Source organism: Lipotes vexillifer, unplaced genomic scaffold (genome assembly GCF_000442215.2).
Source record: "Lipotes vexillifer unplaced genomic scaffold, Lipotes_vexillifer_v1.1 scaffold477, whole genome shotgun sequence".
Taxonomy (NCBI): Eukaryota; Metazoa; Chordata; class Mammalia; order Artiodactyla; family Lipotidae; genus Lipotes; species Lipotes vexillifer.
This window is the reverse complement of record NW_006770652.1, coordinates 1343197-1356194: the sequence shown is the minus strand read 5'-3', so window position 1 is coordinate 1356194 and position 12998 is coordinate 1343197. Positions and strand designations below refer to the sequence as shown.

At 42.8% G+C, this 12998-nt stretch overlaps 1 protein-coding gene across 2 annotated transcripts in view; it reads left to right on the top strand.

The window, feature by feature from the left end:
* Positions 1-12998, top strand: part of BCAT1 (branched chain amino acid transaminase 1) — a 66891-nt gene that overhangs the window by 27570 nt on the left and 26323 nt on the right. For both annotated transcript variants that reach the window (XM_007446271.1, XM_007446272.1), the window contains exon 6: positions 8792-8955. In XM_007446271.1, coding sequence (XP_007446333.1) covers positions 8792-8955 — 164 coding nt within the window. The remainder of the gene's footprint in view (positions 1-8791; positions 8956-12998) is intronic.

Below are 12998 nucleotides of genomic sequence, written 5' to 3'. Positions count from 1 at the left end.
GTCTGTCATCACCCCCATCACCTGGCATTGTGAAGTTCTCCTAAGTGCCAGGCGCTATGCTTGGTGCTATCCCTGCACTGACTGACAGCAGCCCTGTGAGTAGGTGCCACTGGCATCACTTTAGAGATTAGGAAACTGAGGCCCACAGAGGTGAAATCAGATCCTCTGTGTTCTTGCCTCTGTGCTGTAGCATCTCTTATGCACTGGTTACTGTGCTGTTCTAGGGATGCTACCTCCCTGCCTTCATGGAACTCAGTGTCTCATGGAGCTTGTGGGAGTGCCACACCCATGGAATGAATGTGTTGATAGATGTAGGTCAGTGTGGTGAAGAAATGGGGCCTGGTTGAATAAGACTGCTTGTTGTGGTAACTCGGATGGGAGCTAATAAGTGCTTTCCCGTCTTGTTTCTGTTTTTGTTTTTTATGGTAATTTAGTTTGACAAGGATGTCAATACAATTCATTGGGGGAAAGTATACTCTTTTTTTAAAAATTTTTATTGGCATATAGTTGATTTACAATGTTGTGTTAGTTTCTGCTGTGCAGTAAAGTGGATCAGTTATATCGATATATATACATATATCCACTCTTCTTAGATTCTATTCCCATATAGGTCATTACATAGTACTGAGTAGAGTTCCCAGTGCTGTACAGTAGGTTCTTATTACTTATCTATTTTATATCTGGTAGTGTGTGTATGTCGGTCCCAGTCTCCCAGTTTATTCCTAAACCCCGTCTCGTTTTAATGTAAATCTGCCTTCATGTCTATTTCCTTTCCTCCTCTGAGCTACCAGCTTTCCTGCTCTCAATTATATTTGACATAATCATTCCAGATTTTATATATTGTATTATATATTTTATAATACGTTATATGTATTCTGTAACACACATGTATAGTCACACTAAGTCTAAAGTTCATTCACAGTGCTTCTGAGTTTAGGAATATCAGTTTTCACATGAAACCTGCCAGTATATTTCTGGGATTTTAAAGGAGGGATTTGGGGGAGGGAAAAATCTGATTAAAAAATTCAGGTAGTACCAAAAGTATACAATGGAAAGGAAGTTTCCTTCCTACTCTCATTCTGATCCAGAGTCCACAGTTCACCTCCTTCTGAGCAATTCCTGTTGCCAGTTTTCCTTATATCTGTCTAGAGATATATATAGATAAATATACACACCCCTTACCTGCTTGCATGTGTTTGTACATTAAGTATTATCCTTCTTTTTACAAAAATGGCAGTAACTCTTTGCCCAGTTTTGGCCAATACTCAAGACCGTTTTCAAATGATTTTTCTTATTGGTTGTGTTGGTTCTTCATTGCTGCACGTGGGCTTTCTCTAGTTGCAGCAAGTGGGGGCTACTCTTCATTGCGGTGCGCAGGCTTCTCATTGCGGTGGCTTCTCTTGTTGTGGAGCACAGGCTCTAGGCATGCAGGCTTCTGTAGTTGTGGCGCATGGGCTCAGTAGTTGTGGCACATGGGCTCAGTAGTTGTGGTGCACAGGCTCAGTGGTTGTGGTGCACGGACTGTAGAGCACAGACTCAGTAGTTGTGGCACACAGGCTTAGTTGCTCCACGGCATGTGGCATCTTCCCGGACCAGGGCTGGAACCCGTGTCCCCTGCATTGGTAGGCGGATTCTTAACCACTGTGCCACCAGGGAAGTCCAGAGAGGGGATGTCTTAGTTGACTTGGGCTGCCATGACAGAATACAAAGATAAGGTGTCTTAAACACCAGAATTTATTTCCTCACAGTTGTGGAGGCTGGAAGTCCAGTATCAAAGTGCCGACAGGGTGGGTTTCTGGTGAAGACTCATTTTGTGGCTTGTATATGTCCACTTTGTCACTGTGCCCCTCAGGGCGTTTCCTCTGTGTGGGGGAGGAAGGGGGGTGCGGGAGGGAGCAGGGTGCACTTGCTCTGGTGTCTCCAGGCTGACAGGATTAGGGCCCCATCCTTTTGACCACATTGGGGGGTCAGGGCTTCAATGTATACATTTTAAGTAGAAAATTGAGGAAGAATCTGAAGGGTTCTGTATGGTTTGAACATGGGTTGCCTAGAGTATGAGGGCTGTGGTGAAGGCTGAGAGTAGAAGGAGGGTCTGGTTTGAACTCTCATCACTTTAGGAAGTCCTAGGAATTTCACTGGTTTTTGCTTTTTGTTTTTTGTTTTTTTTTTATCAAACTCATATCGAAAAAGAGCTCTGGACTAAGAGTAGAAGATGTAGAGCTTAATAACTGAAACTTTGGGTGAATCATTTGAGCCTCAGTTTCTTCAACTTAAAAATAGGAATTATAACCCTTAACTTCCTGGATTGTTGGATTTTCTGAGATAATGGCTATGGAATGTCTTGGAAACTGAAAAGTACTGTGTAATTATTGAGGATCGTGTTGTGGCCTCTCCCGTTGCAGAGCACAGGCTCCAGACACACAGGCTCAGCGGCCACGGCTCACGGGCCCAGCCGCTCCGCGGCATGTGGGATCCTCCCGGACCGGGGCACGAACCCGTGTCCCCTGCATCGGCAGGCGGACTCTCAACCACTGCGCCACCAGGGAAGCCCCTATTTTTTTAATCTTAGACCAAACCAACTAGTTTTTCCGACAAACACATTCACATTCAAGGCCCCACATGTACCACTGGTCAATCCTGTATCTCTTACCGTGCCCTGTTAGTCTGATGTTCTTTATCATTTTCCCCGCTAACTAATCTCCTTTCTTAAGAACTGGTAGGATTTTTTTTTTTTAATTATGCTATTCTTTGGATCAAAAAAAAAAAAAGTGATTTGGATCCCCCAAAAAGTTCTCTTCTCTTTGAAAAATGTTCCCCTGTTATTTCTAATTATCTTTTTTCTTCTGTCTCTTACTTGCCTTGCCTGGCAGAATTGTTCTCAAGCCTTCTCATGGCTGCTGTGCTTCTCTGCCTTCCAGGCCAAAACACAAACTAGTAAATAGTACCTTTCTCAGCTTGCTGAGTGCCCACTGCTGTCAGACCACCTCTGAAATCCTGCCTTTCTATAAAGTAATTTTCTGACTGACACAGACAGAAGTGGTAATTTCCACTATGAAATGTATCTTTATTTTCCATCACACCCAATTGTCCTGTTATTCTGTGAAAAATATACACATATTTAATACCCTTATATATACATATATATATTTGTTATTTGTGAGGTATAACTTACAAAGTAAAAAGTATTTTTTTGAACACATCAGAATTTCAACTTCATGTGGTCCCTTGAGACATTATAAACTTTGCATCTGAGATTTTATATACCTCGTTTTCCCTGGGGTTTCTTTTTGTTTGTTTGTTTTTAAATAAATATCTTTTTTTTTTTTTTTGGCTGTGTTGGGTCTTCGTTGCTGTTTTCTCTAGTTGTGGCAAGCGGGGGCTACTCTTCCTTGCGGTGCACGGGCTTCTCATTGCCGTGGCTTCTCTTGTTGCGGAGCATGGGCCCTAGTTGCACGGGCTTCAGTAGTTGCAGCACACGGGCTCAGTAGTTGTGGCTTGCGGGCTTAGTTGCTCCACGGCATGTGGGATCTTCCCGGACCAGGGCTTGAACCTGTGTCCAGTGTGTTGGCAGGCGGATTCTTAACCACTGCACCACCAGGGATGTCCTCCCTGGGGTTTCTTAAAAGCCCCTTTCAATTCCTTATTTATTGAAATAATCCAAGAAACTAGTAGAGAAGAATTTTAAAAAATCAATCAAAATAAGACATTGGAACTGGTCTCCATAACTTAACAGCTGTTATTATCTGTATTTTTATTTATGTGGCTTTTGTTTTATTTCATCAGAAGCCTGACCTTGTCATCATAGAATTTTGTTCATTGCCATTTGATTTTTTTAAATTAATTTATTTTTGGCTGTGTCGGGTCTTTGTTCCTGTACGGGGGCTTTCTCTAGTTGCGGCGAGCGGGGGCTACTCTTCATTGTGGTGCACAGGCTTCTCGTCACGGTGGCTTCCCTTGTTGCGGAGCTTGGGCTCTAGGCACCTGGGCTTCAGTAGTTGTGGCTCGCGAGCTCTAGAGCACAGGCTCAGTAGTTGTGGAGCACGGGCTTAGTTGCTCTGTGGCATGTGGGATCTTCCCCCACCAGGGCTCCAACCCGTGTCCTCTGCATTGGCAGGCGGATTCTTAACCACTGTGCCACCAGGGAAGTCCCACTTGATTAATATTATACTATCATAAACTACTCTTAATTGTAGGAGTAGTACAGAATTTAAATTGCTTTCCATGAAAGAAGGGAGAATTAAGAAAAAGGAACAAATAATGGTTCCTTGAGGGTAGAAACAGACCTAATCACCAAGTTCCCTTTCTTTATCAGGAAGGGAACTTGGTGATTAGGTCTGTTTCTACCTTAAAGTTACACTCCATAAAGTTTCCCTGTTTCCCTTCCATAAAGTTACATTTTACTTATTCTCACTCATGAAGCAGTGTGACCATTTTCAGTAAAGTCACAGTTCTTTTCATGAAAAGACATTTGACATAAATAATCATTTAAGGATGAAGGTGACTGAGCTATGATCAACACTTGTAAAACATGAGTTGACCTTGCTTAAATTTAAAATAAAATGTTAGTACACATAAACACATTTTTTCTCAGCATTGAAGAACTCTAGTCTATTATTTACCTGCCTGCTAAGAGTAAAAGTATTGCTTAAAGGTTTATCAAGATACTCTTTTCTAGAAATAGATTTAATGCATGTTATTCTGTTTTCCATCTGTGCTCTCTCTACTACCACCTAGTGGAATAAATGCAAGTTTGCCTGTCAATTAAATCAGGGGAAGGAAATGAATAAGATGAAATTTATCTCTGAAAAATATTTCCATGATCATGAGTTATTGTCACTTTTTAAAAAATATTTACTTATTTATTTGGCTGCGCTGGGTCTTAGTTGTGGTGTGTGGTATCTTTGTTGCGGCATGCGGGATCTTTTAGTTGAGGTACGCAGGCTCTTGGTTGTGGCATGTGGGATCTAGTTCCCTGACCAGGGATCGAACCCGGGCCCCCTGCATTGGGAGCGTGAGTCTTAACCACTGGACCACCAGGGAAGTCCCTGTTGCTTTTTTTAATAGTGTGTAGGTTGCAAAAAATGTGTGAGTGAGAAAAGTCCAGGCATTCATGTGGTATCTAATCAAATGCTTATCAGCTTGTCCATAAATAAGCTATTTTATTTAGAACATTAGATGCAGCACACGGGCTCAGTAGTTGTGGCTTGCGGGCTTAGTTGCTCCACGGCATGTGGGATCTTCCCGGACCAGGGCTTGAACCTGTGTCCAGTGTGTTGGCAGGCGGATTCTTAACCACTGCACCACCAGGGATGTCCTCCCTGGGGTTTCTTAAAAGCCCCTTTCAATTCCTTATTTATTGAAATAATCCAAGAAACTAGTAGAGAAGAATTTTAAAAAATCAATCAAAATAAGACATTGGAACTGGTCTCCATAACTTAACAGCTGTTATTATCTGTATTTTTATTTATGTGGCTTTTGTTTTATTTCATCAGAAGCCTGACCTTGTCATCATAGAATTTTGTTCATTGCCATTTGATTTTTTTAAATTAATTTATTTTTGGCTGTGTCGGGTCTTTGTTCCTGTACGGGGGCTTTCTCTAGTTGCGGCGAGCGGGGGCTACTCTTCATTGTGGTGCACAGGCTTCTCGTCACGGTGGCTTCCCTTGTTGCGGAGCTTGGGCTCTAGGCACCTGGGCTTCAGTAGTTGTGGCTCGCGAGCTCTAGAGCACAGGCTCAGTAGTTGTGGAGCACGGGCTTAGTTGCTCTGTGGCATGTGGGATCTTCCCCCACCAGGGCTCCAACCCGTGTCCTCTGCATTGGCAGGCGGATTCTTAACCACTGTGCCACCAGGGAAGTCCCACTTGATTAATATTATACTATCATAAACTACTCTTAATTGTAGGAGTAGTACAGAATTTAAATTGCTTTCCATGAAAGAAGGGAGAATTAAGAAAAAGGAACAAATAATGGTTCCTTGAGGGTAGAAACAGACCTAATCACCAAGTTCCCTTCCTGATAAAGAAAGGGAACTTGGTGATTAGGTCTGTTTCTACCTTAAAGTTACACTCCATAAAGTTTCCCTGTTTCCCTTCCATAAAGTTACATTTTACTTATTCTCACTCATGAAGCAGTGTGACCATTTTCAGTAAAGTCACAGTTCTTTTCATGAAAAGACATTTGACATAAATAATCATTTAAGGATGAAGGTGACTGAGCTATGATCAACACTTGTAAAACATGAGTTGACCTTGCTTAAATTTAAAATAAAATGTTAGTACACATAAACACATTTTTTCTCAGCATTGAAGAACTCTAGTCTATTATTTACCTGCCTGCTAAGAGTAAAAGTATTGCTTAAAGGTTTATCAAGATACTCTTTTCTAGAAATAGATTTAATGCATGTTATTCTGTTTTCCATCTGTGCTCTCTCTACTACCACCTAGTGGAATAAATGCAAGTTTGCCTGTCAATTAAATCAGGGGAAGGAAATGAATAAGATGAAATTTATCTCTGAAAAATATTTCCATGATCATGAGTTATTGTCACTTTTTAAAAAATATTTACTTATTTATTTGGCTGCGCTGGGTCTTAGTTGTGGTGTGTGGTATCTTTGTTGCGGCATGCGGGATCTTTTAGTTGAGGTACGCAGGCTCTTGGTTGTGGCATGTGGGATCTAGTTCCCTGACCAGGGATCGAACCCGGGCCCCCTGCATTGGGAGCGTGAGTCTTAACCACTGGACCACCAGGGAAGTCCCTGTTGCTTTTTTTAATAGTGTGTAGGTTGCAAAAAATGTGTGAGTGAGAAAAGTCCAGGCATTCATGTGGTATCTAATCAAATGCTTATCAGCTTGTCCATAAATAAGCTATTTTATTTAGAACATTAGAAGCTAGGTAAATTACTGAGATGTGTCCTGCATATTGTATTTCTAAATTATTTTGAGAAGCTTAATTCCTCATTATAATGGTCAATAAAAATTTTTTTTTAAATATTAAGCTTCAAAGCATCCCTGATATGAAGTGTACGTACTTAACTGATAGGTAAATAAAAGTGTGGAGATGAGAGTCAGTTTTTATCAAAGTTGGGAAGAAAGGCAGATGTGTGTGTTATTCTGAGGATTTCTTTTCCAAATAACGAAACCCAAAAAAGCAAATGGAGTTTAAGTCTCCTCATTCTTCCCTTGTAGGGGTGTCCTCTTTAGCCCCCATTAAAGAACAGACACAAATGAGCAAAAAACCAAAACCTGTGGTCGCTTGCTGACTCATTTCTTTACCTCAGTTATCCGTCACCTATAATCCGTTTGCTCTGGGGCCAGCCAAGCCCTGCATGGTCCTCACATTCACATGGAGTGTGAATGGACTCAGCTTCCCATTTCCTACGCCTTTCCGATGGCATCAGTGCGCGCATATACAATCACATTTTATTCTGCTCACAGAAATTTTCCCTACCTGATTCTTGATGATCTGGGCACAAGTAGTGGGTGAGGGGCCTTGATTTAATAGGTAGTGGAGGAGGAGATTTAATTGAAATTCAGAAAAAAAAATATACCCCTAGGTCCACTTTCAGTCAGTTTCATCGAATATGACAAAAGCCACAAAATCAGGGGAACTGCGTCTCCTCTCATTATTTCCACGCCAGACTACTACCCCTTCCAGGCAGACCAGGTTCCTTTTGAAGACTAGACACAAGTATTCTATATCCCAATACTTAATGTAAGAGTCCTGACTTGTTTTCTTACTCGTGTGGTCTTGATTTGCACAGGATAGCCCAGTGGCCTTTTTTGCCTTTATAATACGTAGCCCTCAAAGCTTTTCAGTCTCTCAGTTTTCCTCCTTAAAAAACAACTGGCAGTGATTACTTATAACCGCCTCTGTGCTGGAGGAATTTGTATGATTTCGCATCGTTGGCTTGTGACTTTCCAGTATTGGTGGCAAAGGCCATTTTCTATCTTTGTCATTCCTGACACGAATTCCTGAGTCCTTCATCCTCTTGTCTTTTTGGGGGGGATTTATCTTGTCTGGTGTCTTTGCTTCTAGTGCAGCTACACTCTTGCTGTCTGCTGTCTCTCACAGTCAGGTGTGCTAATGGCACACTCCCGCAAGCCCACTGCCTGCTGGAGGCACTGGCGTGTCCTGAAGCAGTCAGCAGTCAGAAGCAGAAGAGCAAGTTAGAGAAGCAAATATTAGGTTTCACCCCCAAAGACTGAAATCATGTCTAGGTTCTTCCCTTTTTCAGTTCCCAATCAATGCAACACTGAAAGGTGTTATATGGCTACTTGTTAAAAATATACTCCTGAAAAAGCCTACTATTAAAAAAGTTGACAAATTTGCTTTTCCTTTAAAATCTTAACTCAGAAAGCAAAGTAAAATGGAACCAAAGTACCCCATTCTCGGTGTTTTCTTCTTGAAAGAGAAGACCATTAGGCTTGTGTAACTCAGCTTTACAAGTAACAGCTGTCCAGGGCTTCCCTGGTGGCGCAGTGGTTGAGAGTCCGCCTGCCGATGCAGGGGACACGGGTCCGTGCCCCGGTCCGGGAGGATCCCACGTGCCGCGGAGCGGCTGGGCCCGTGAGCCGTGGCCGCTGAGCCTGCGCATCCGGAGCCTGTGCTCCACAATAGGAGAGGCCACAACAGTGAGAGGCCCGCGTACCGCAAAAAAAAAAAAAAAAAATGCACTTAGAAGTAACAGCTGTCCGTAGTCCCTTCTGGGAGATGGTTACAGATCTCTTCTAGACTTTGAGACTGGTGTCTGCATTTTAAATTAACAGTTGTGTGTACTTTTGCTTTATTACAGCCTTCTCTGGGAGTCAAGAAGCCTACTAAAGCCCTGCTCTTTGTAATCTTGAGCCCAGTGGGACCTTATTTTTCAAGTGGGAGCTTTAATCCAGTGTCCCTGTGGGCCAATCCGAAGTACGTAAGAGCCTGGAAAGGTGGAACCGGGGACTGCAAGATGGGAGGGTAAGTCAGTCTGTGTTGCTGTCTAAAGGAAAGAGTCCCTCATGACCATTTAGTTATTGCCATTTAACTTCAATACAAATATTAGTTTTTACATTGTAATGCTCGTTTTTATTCTGTGTTTAGTTTTCAGTGTTTTGAATGTGCTAGTTGTTTAAAGGATAACCTCTGTGGCCTCCTCATAAGGGAGAAACATTGACTGTTATACATAGGCAAGAGCTAAAGTAACTAAACCAGGAATAAAAGCAGTGCTTTGAATGAACTACCCCTGGATGCTGGTCCCTGGCCGCAGGCTGAAAGTTGGCATTCAAGAGCATCTGGTGCTGGGGCCCCAGCTCCCAGTTGGCTCCAAGGAGTCCTGTCTGGGGAAGATGCCTGCTTCATTGAAGTGCTGTCTTCATTGCCACAGATTGTAGACATACCTGCTGCCAACTGGCTGAGGGATAGCCCTGCTTTGGCTTGGTCAGGCCAGTCGCATAGGCCATATGTAGCTGGCTGGAAATAAAAGAGCATTTGCAAGTGTTAGCCAATTTCAGGGGTGGACTTGGCCGTGAATTGGGAATGGCCTGATGGGTGAACAAGAATTGCTGGATTAACCAGCATGGCTCTTCCTTTGTGTGTATCACACACCCAGGGCAGCAGCAGGCCCGCAAGGTGACTCAGTGACCATCTTCTGGGCCCTGTTACAAAATGTAGATTCATGGAGCCCTGGCAGAATTGAAGGATGTGCTGCTGGGATGCCAGAGAGACATTGACAGCTGGCTTTGACCCCTCCATAGACTTTATTTCCTTCTTTTCTACCAAGAAAATAAGCATGTTGACAAAATTCTATGTCCTGTCATCCCTGTTGGTATTCTCTCATAACTGCATTCCTTCAAGGGGTTAGCGAGACCCTGCTGGAGTCCATTAAACTAAAGTCGCTTTTTTCCTTCTGCGCTAGAACACTCCTTCCTGACTATGTCCTAGGCTAGCCAGGTCCAAAACTACTGTTGTTTGCTCTCTTGATGTCTTTTTTACTTGTTCAGACTTCTTCATAGAGCGTATGCATATGCACCACTGCATACCACCTGTATTACTCTATTAAAACTTCTCTTAGAGTGCAGTAAAGCAACGATCTCGATGACGAGATAATAACTTAAAAGTTTTTCTTCTTTTAAACCTTGCTCTCTAGCTTCCCCTACCTGCTTAGGGAAAAGTTAACATGGGAACACTGAGAAATTGGAGGGAAATCTTTAGTTTGGTGTCTAAGCAGATTATTATTTGTTATAAAGAAGATATAATGCAGTCTCACAGAATATATGATCACTATAGGGCAGTTAAAAATTAATACTTTCTGGGACTTCCCTGGAAGTCCAGTGGTTGAGACTCCGTGCTTCCAGTGCTGGGGGCACGGGTTCGATCCTTGGTCGGGGAACTGGGATCCCACATGACAGGAAGCTCGGCCAAAAAAACAAATAAACAAACAAACTTTCTGTACAACACAAGGAGTGAGCCCCAGTGTTACTAGGTACACCTAGTGTATCAATATTGGCGGGGAAACTGAAGTTGGGGAGTAAGGGTATATAGGAGCTCTGTTTTTTGCTCAGTTTTTCTGTAAACCTGAAACTGCTCTAAAAAATAAAGTCAATTATAAAATAAATTAATAGTTAAGCTCAGTTGGACCAGGATCAGTGGAAGTTGACTTGAAATCTCTTAGAGGAGAGAGTACTAGATCTCATAAGTAAAAGGAAAAATGGCGAGAGGGCAGGCGGGAACCAAAGAATGGACTTGTCCCACACACACCTGTTGTTTCCAAGAAGTTCCAAAGCTCTCTACTCCTGTCCTTCCCACCTGGAGGAGTCCAAGGGAAACAAAGGATTTTGCATTAACCATCATCCAGTTTAGTTGACAAAGACTTTTGCCAGGAACCTTAGACTTGTGTATTATTGCTGTTTTCTAAACATAATTAATTTATTAGTTACCTTCTAAGCTTTTTTTAAAAAAAAATCAATTAGTATTTATTTATTTATTTATTTTGCGGTGCACGGGCCTCTCACTGTCGTGGCCTCTCCCGTTGCAGAGCACAGGCTCCGGACGCGCAGGCTCAGCGGCCATGGCTCACGGGCGCAGCCGCTCCGCGGCATGTGGGATCTTCCCGGACCGGGGCACGAACCCGTGTCCCCTGCATCGGCAGGCGGACTCTCAACCACTGCGCCACCAGGGAAGCCCCCAATTAGTATTTATTAAATAGCTATTGATCATCATAAGCTCAAGAACTTTCTGCTTTCTATCTCAGTGAATCACAGGAAGGGAGAGGAGAATATGAATATATATTCTAAGATTATTTCACTGTTTTGAAGCCATCAGAGATAATACTATCCTTTTATTTGTAAGTGTACTTTACTGAGAAAAATCGCAGTGGCACACGGTTGAAGGAGGGTTCTAGCACAGTGGTTCTCACCTGTGGGTGCAAATTGAAGTCACCTGGAGGAGCTTTGCCACTGAGTGATGTCTGGGTCCCCCAGTTAGAGATTCTGGTTTAGTTGGTCTGGCAGATAGCCTGAGCATCAGGATTATTTTGATTGTGCAGCTAATCTTGAGAAGCTCTGAGCTAGAAGTCAGTCTTTCATCAGAGGAACATCTTGATTCCCAGGCAATTTCTTAGTTACTTTGGACTGATTCAGGCCTCTCCCTCTCTCCATCTTAATTTTCCTCCTTTTTTTCTTATATTCTCATTCTGCATTTGAGTGCAAGCTTTGAAGTCAGAAGGACCTGGCTCAAAAACCTAACTCCTTGGGCATGTTACTTGTCTAAGCCTCAGTTTCCTCATTTATAAAGTCAGGGTAATAATGCCCACTTTACCTGTGAGGATGAAGCGAGATAATATAAAGTGCATAGGACCCTGCCTGGCATATAGGGAGCTCTCAGCAAGTGTGGTGTTAGAACCAAGCAGTTACCAGAGTGGACTTGGGAATCAGCTATCTGAGAGTCACACACATACGTAGTCATACACGTCACACATCTGTGTAATCTTGTACAATTAAGTCCTCTCTTCCTTCAGGTCCTCAAAAGTATAATAAAGTCTAGGGTTGTGTTGAGACAATTCATTGAAATAATGGGGTTAAGCACTTAGTACCCTGCCTGGTAGGTGGTACCCTCTCAACAGACAATAGTTTCTATTGTAAGGCTCTCTTTCTCGTTTCATCTCCAGGACTCTCTTTATCTTAAGAGCAATCGGTTGGATTTCACACAGTAGAATTTACTCTTTGGGAAGGATGTATTTAATATTTCGATCTCCCAGATTCTATTTAAAATTATATTAAAATTTTTTCCATGGAGACAGTTTTCCTACTTTTTCATTTTTCTCTTTCCTCCAAGAACGTGTGTTTCTCTTCTGAATATTGGCAGCACATGGGAGGAAACCCAAGTATATTACCAAGGTATCAATTACCCTGTGGCCATTAATAATACAGTTTACACCTGAGAGAGAATTTTTTTTTGGTTACCTGGGTCTTCATTGCTGCGCGCGGGCTTTCTCTAGTTGCGGCGAGCGGGGGCTACTCCTCACTGCGGTGCGGTGGCTTCTCTTATTGCAGAGCACAGGCTCTAGGTGCACGGGCTTCAGTAGTTGCAGTACGTGGGCCCCAGAGCGCGTGGGCCTCAGTAGTTGAGGCTCAGGCTCAGTAGTTGTGGTGCACGGGCTTAGTTGCCCCATAGCACGTGGGATCGTCCCAGACCAGGGATCAAATCCATGTCCCCTGCATTGGCAGACGGATTCTTAACCACTGTGCCACCAGCGAAGTCCTGAGAGAGAATTTTGATACACACTTGTGTTTGGGGAAAAACACCACCTATAAATAAATACTCCGTTTCCTTTCAATGCACTGAAGCAGTCAGGGTCTTTAATTCTTTTTCCTGCCCAAGTAGCTTTATGATGCTGGGGAGCCATGGTTTTGATTCAGCCATACTCTCAAAAGTGTATGTTTGTTTTTAGAAGTTTCTTTGAAAGGCTAGATATTCACACTGAAAATTCTCTATGTGCTTTTTTTTTTTTTTTTTTTTTTTTT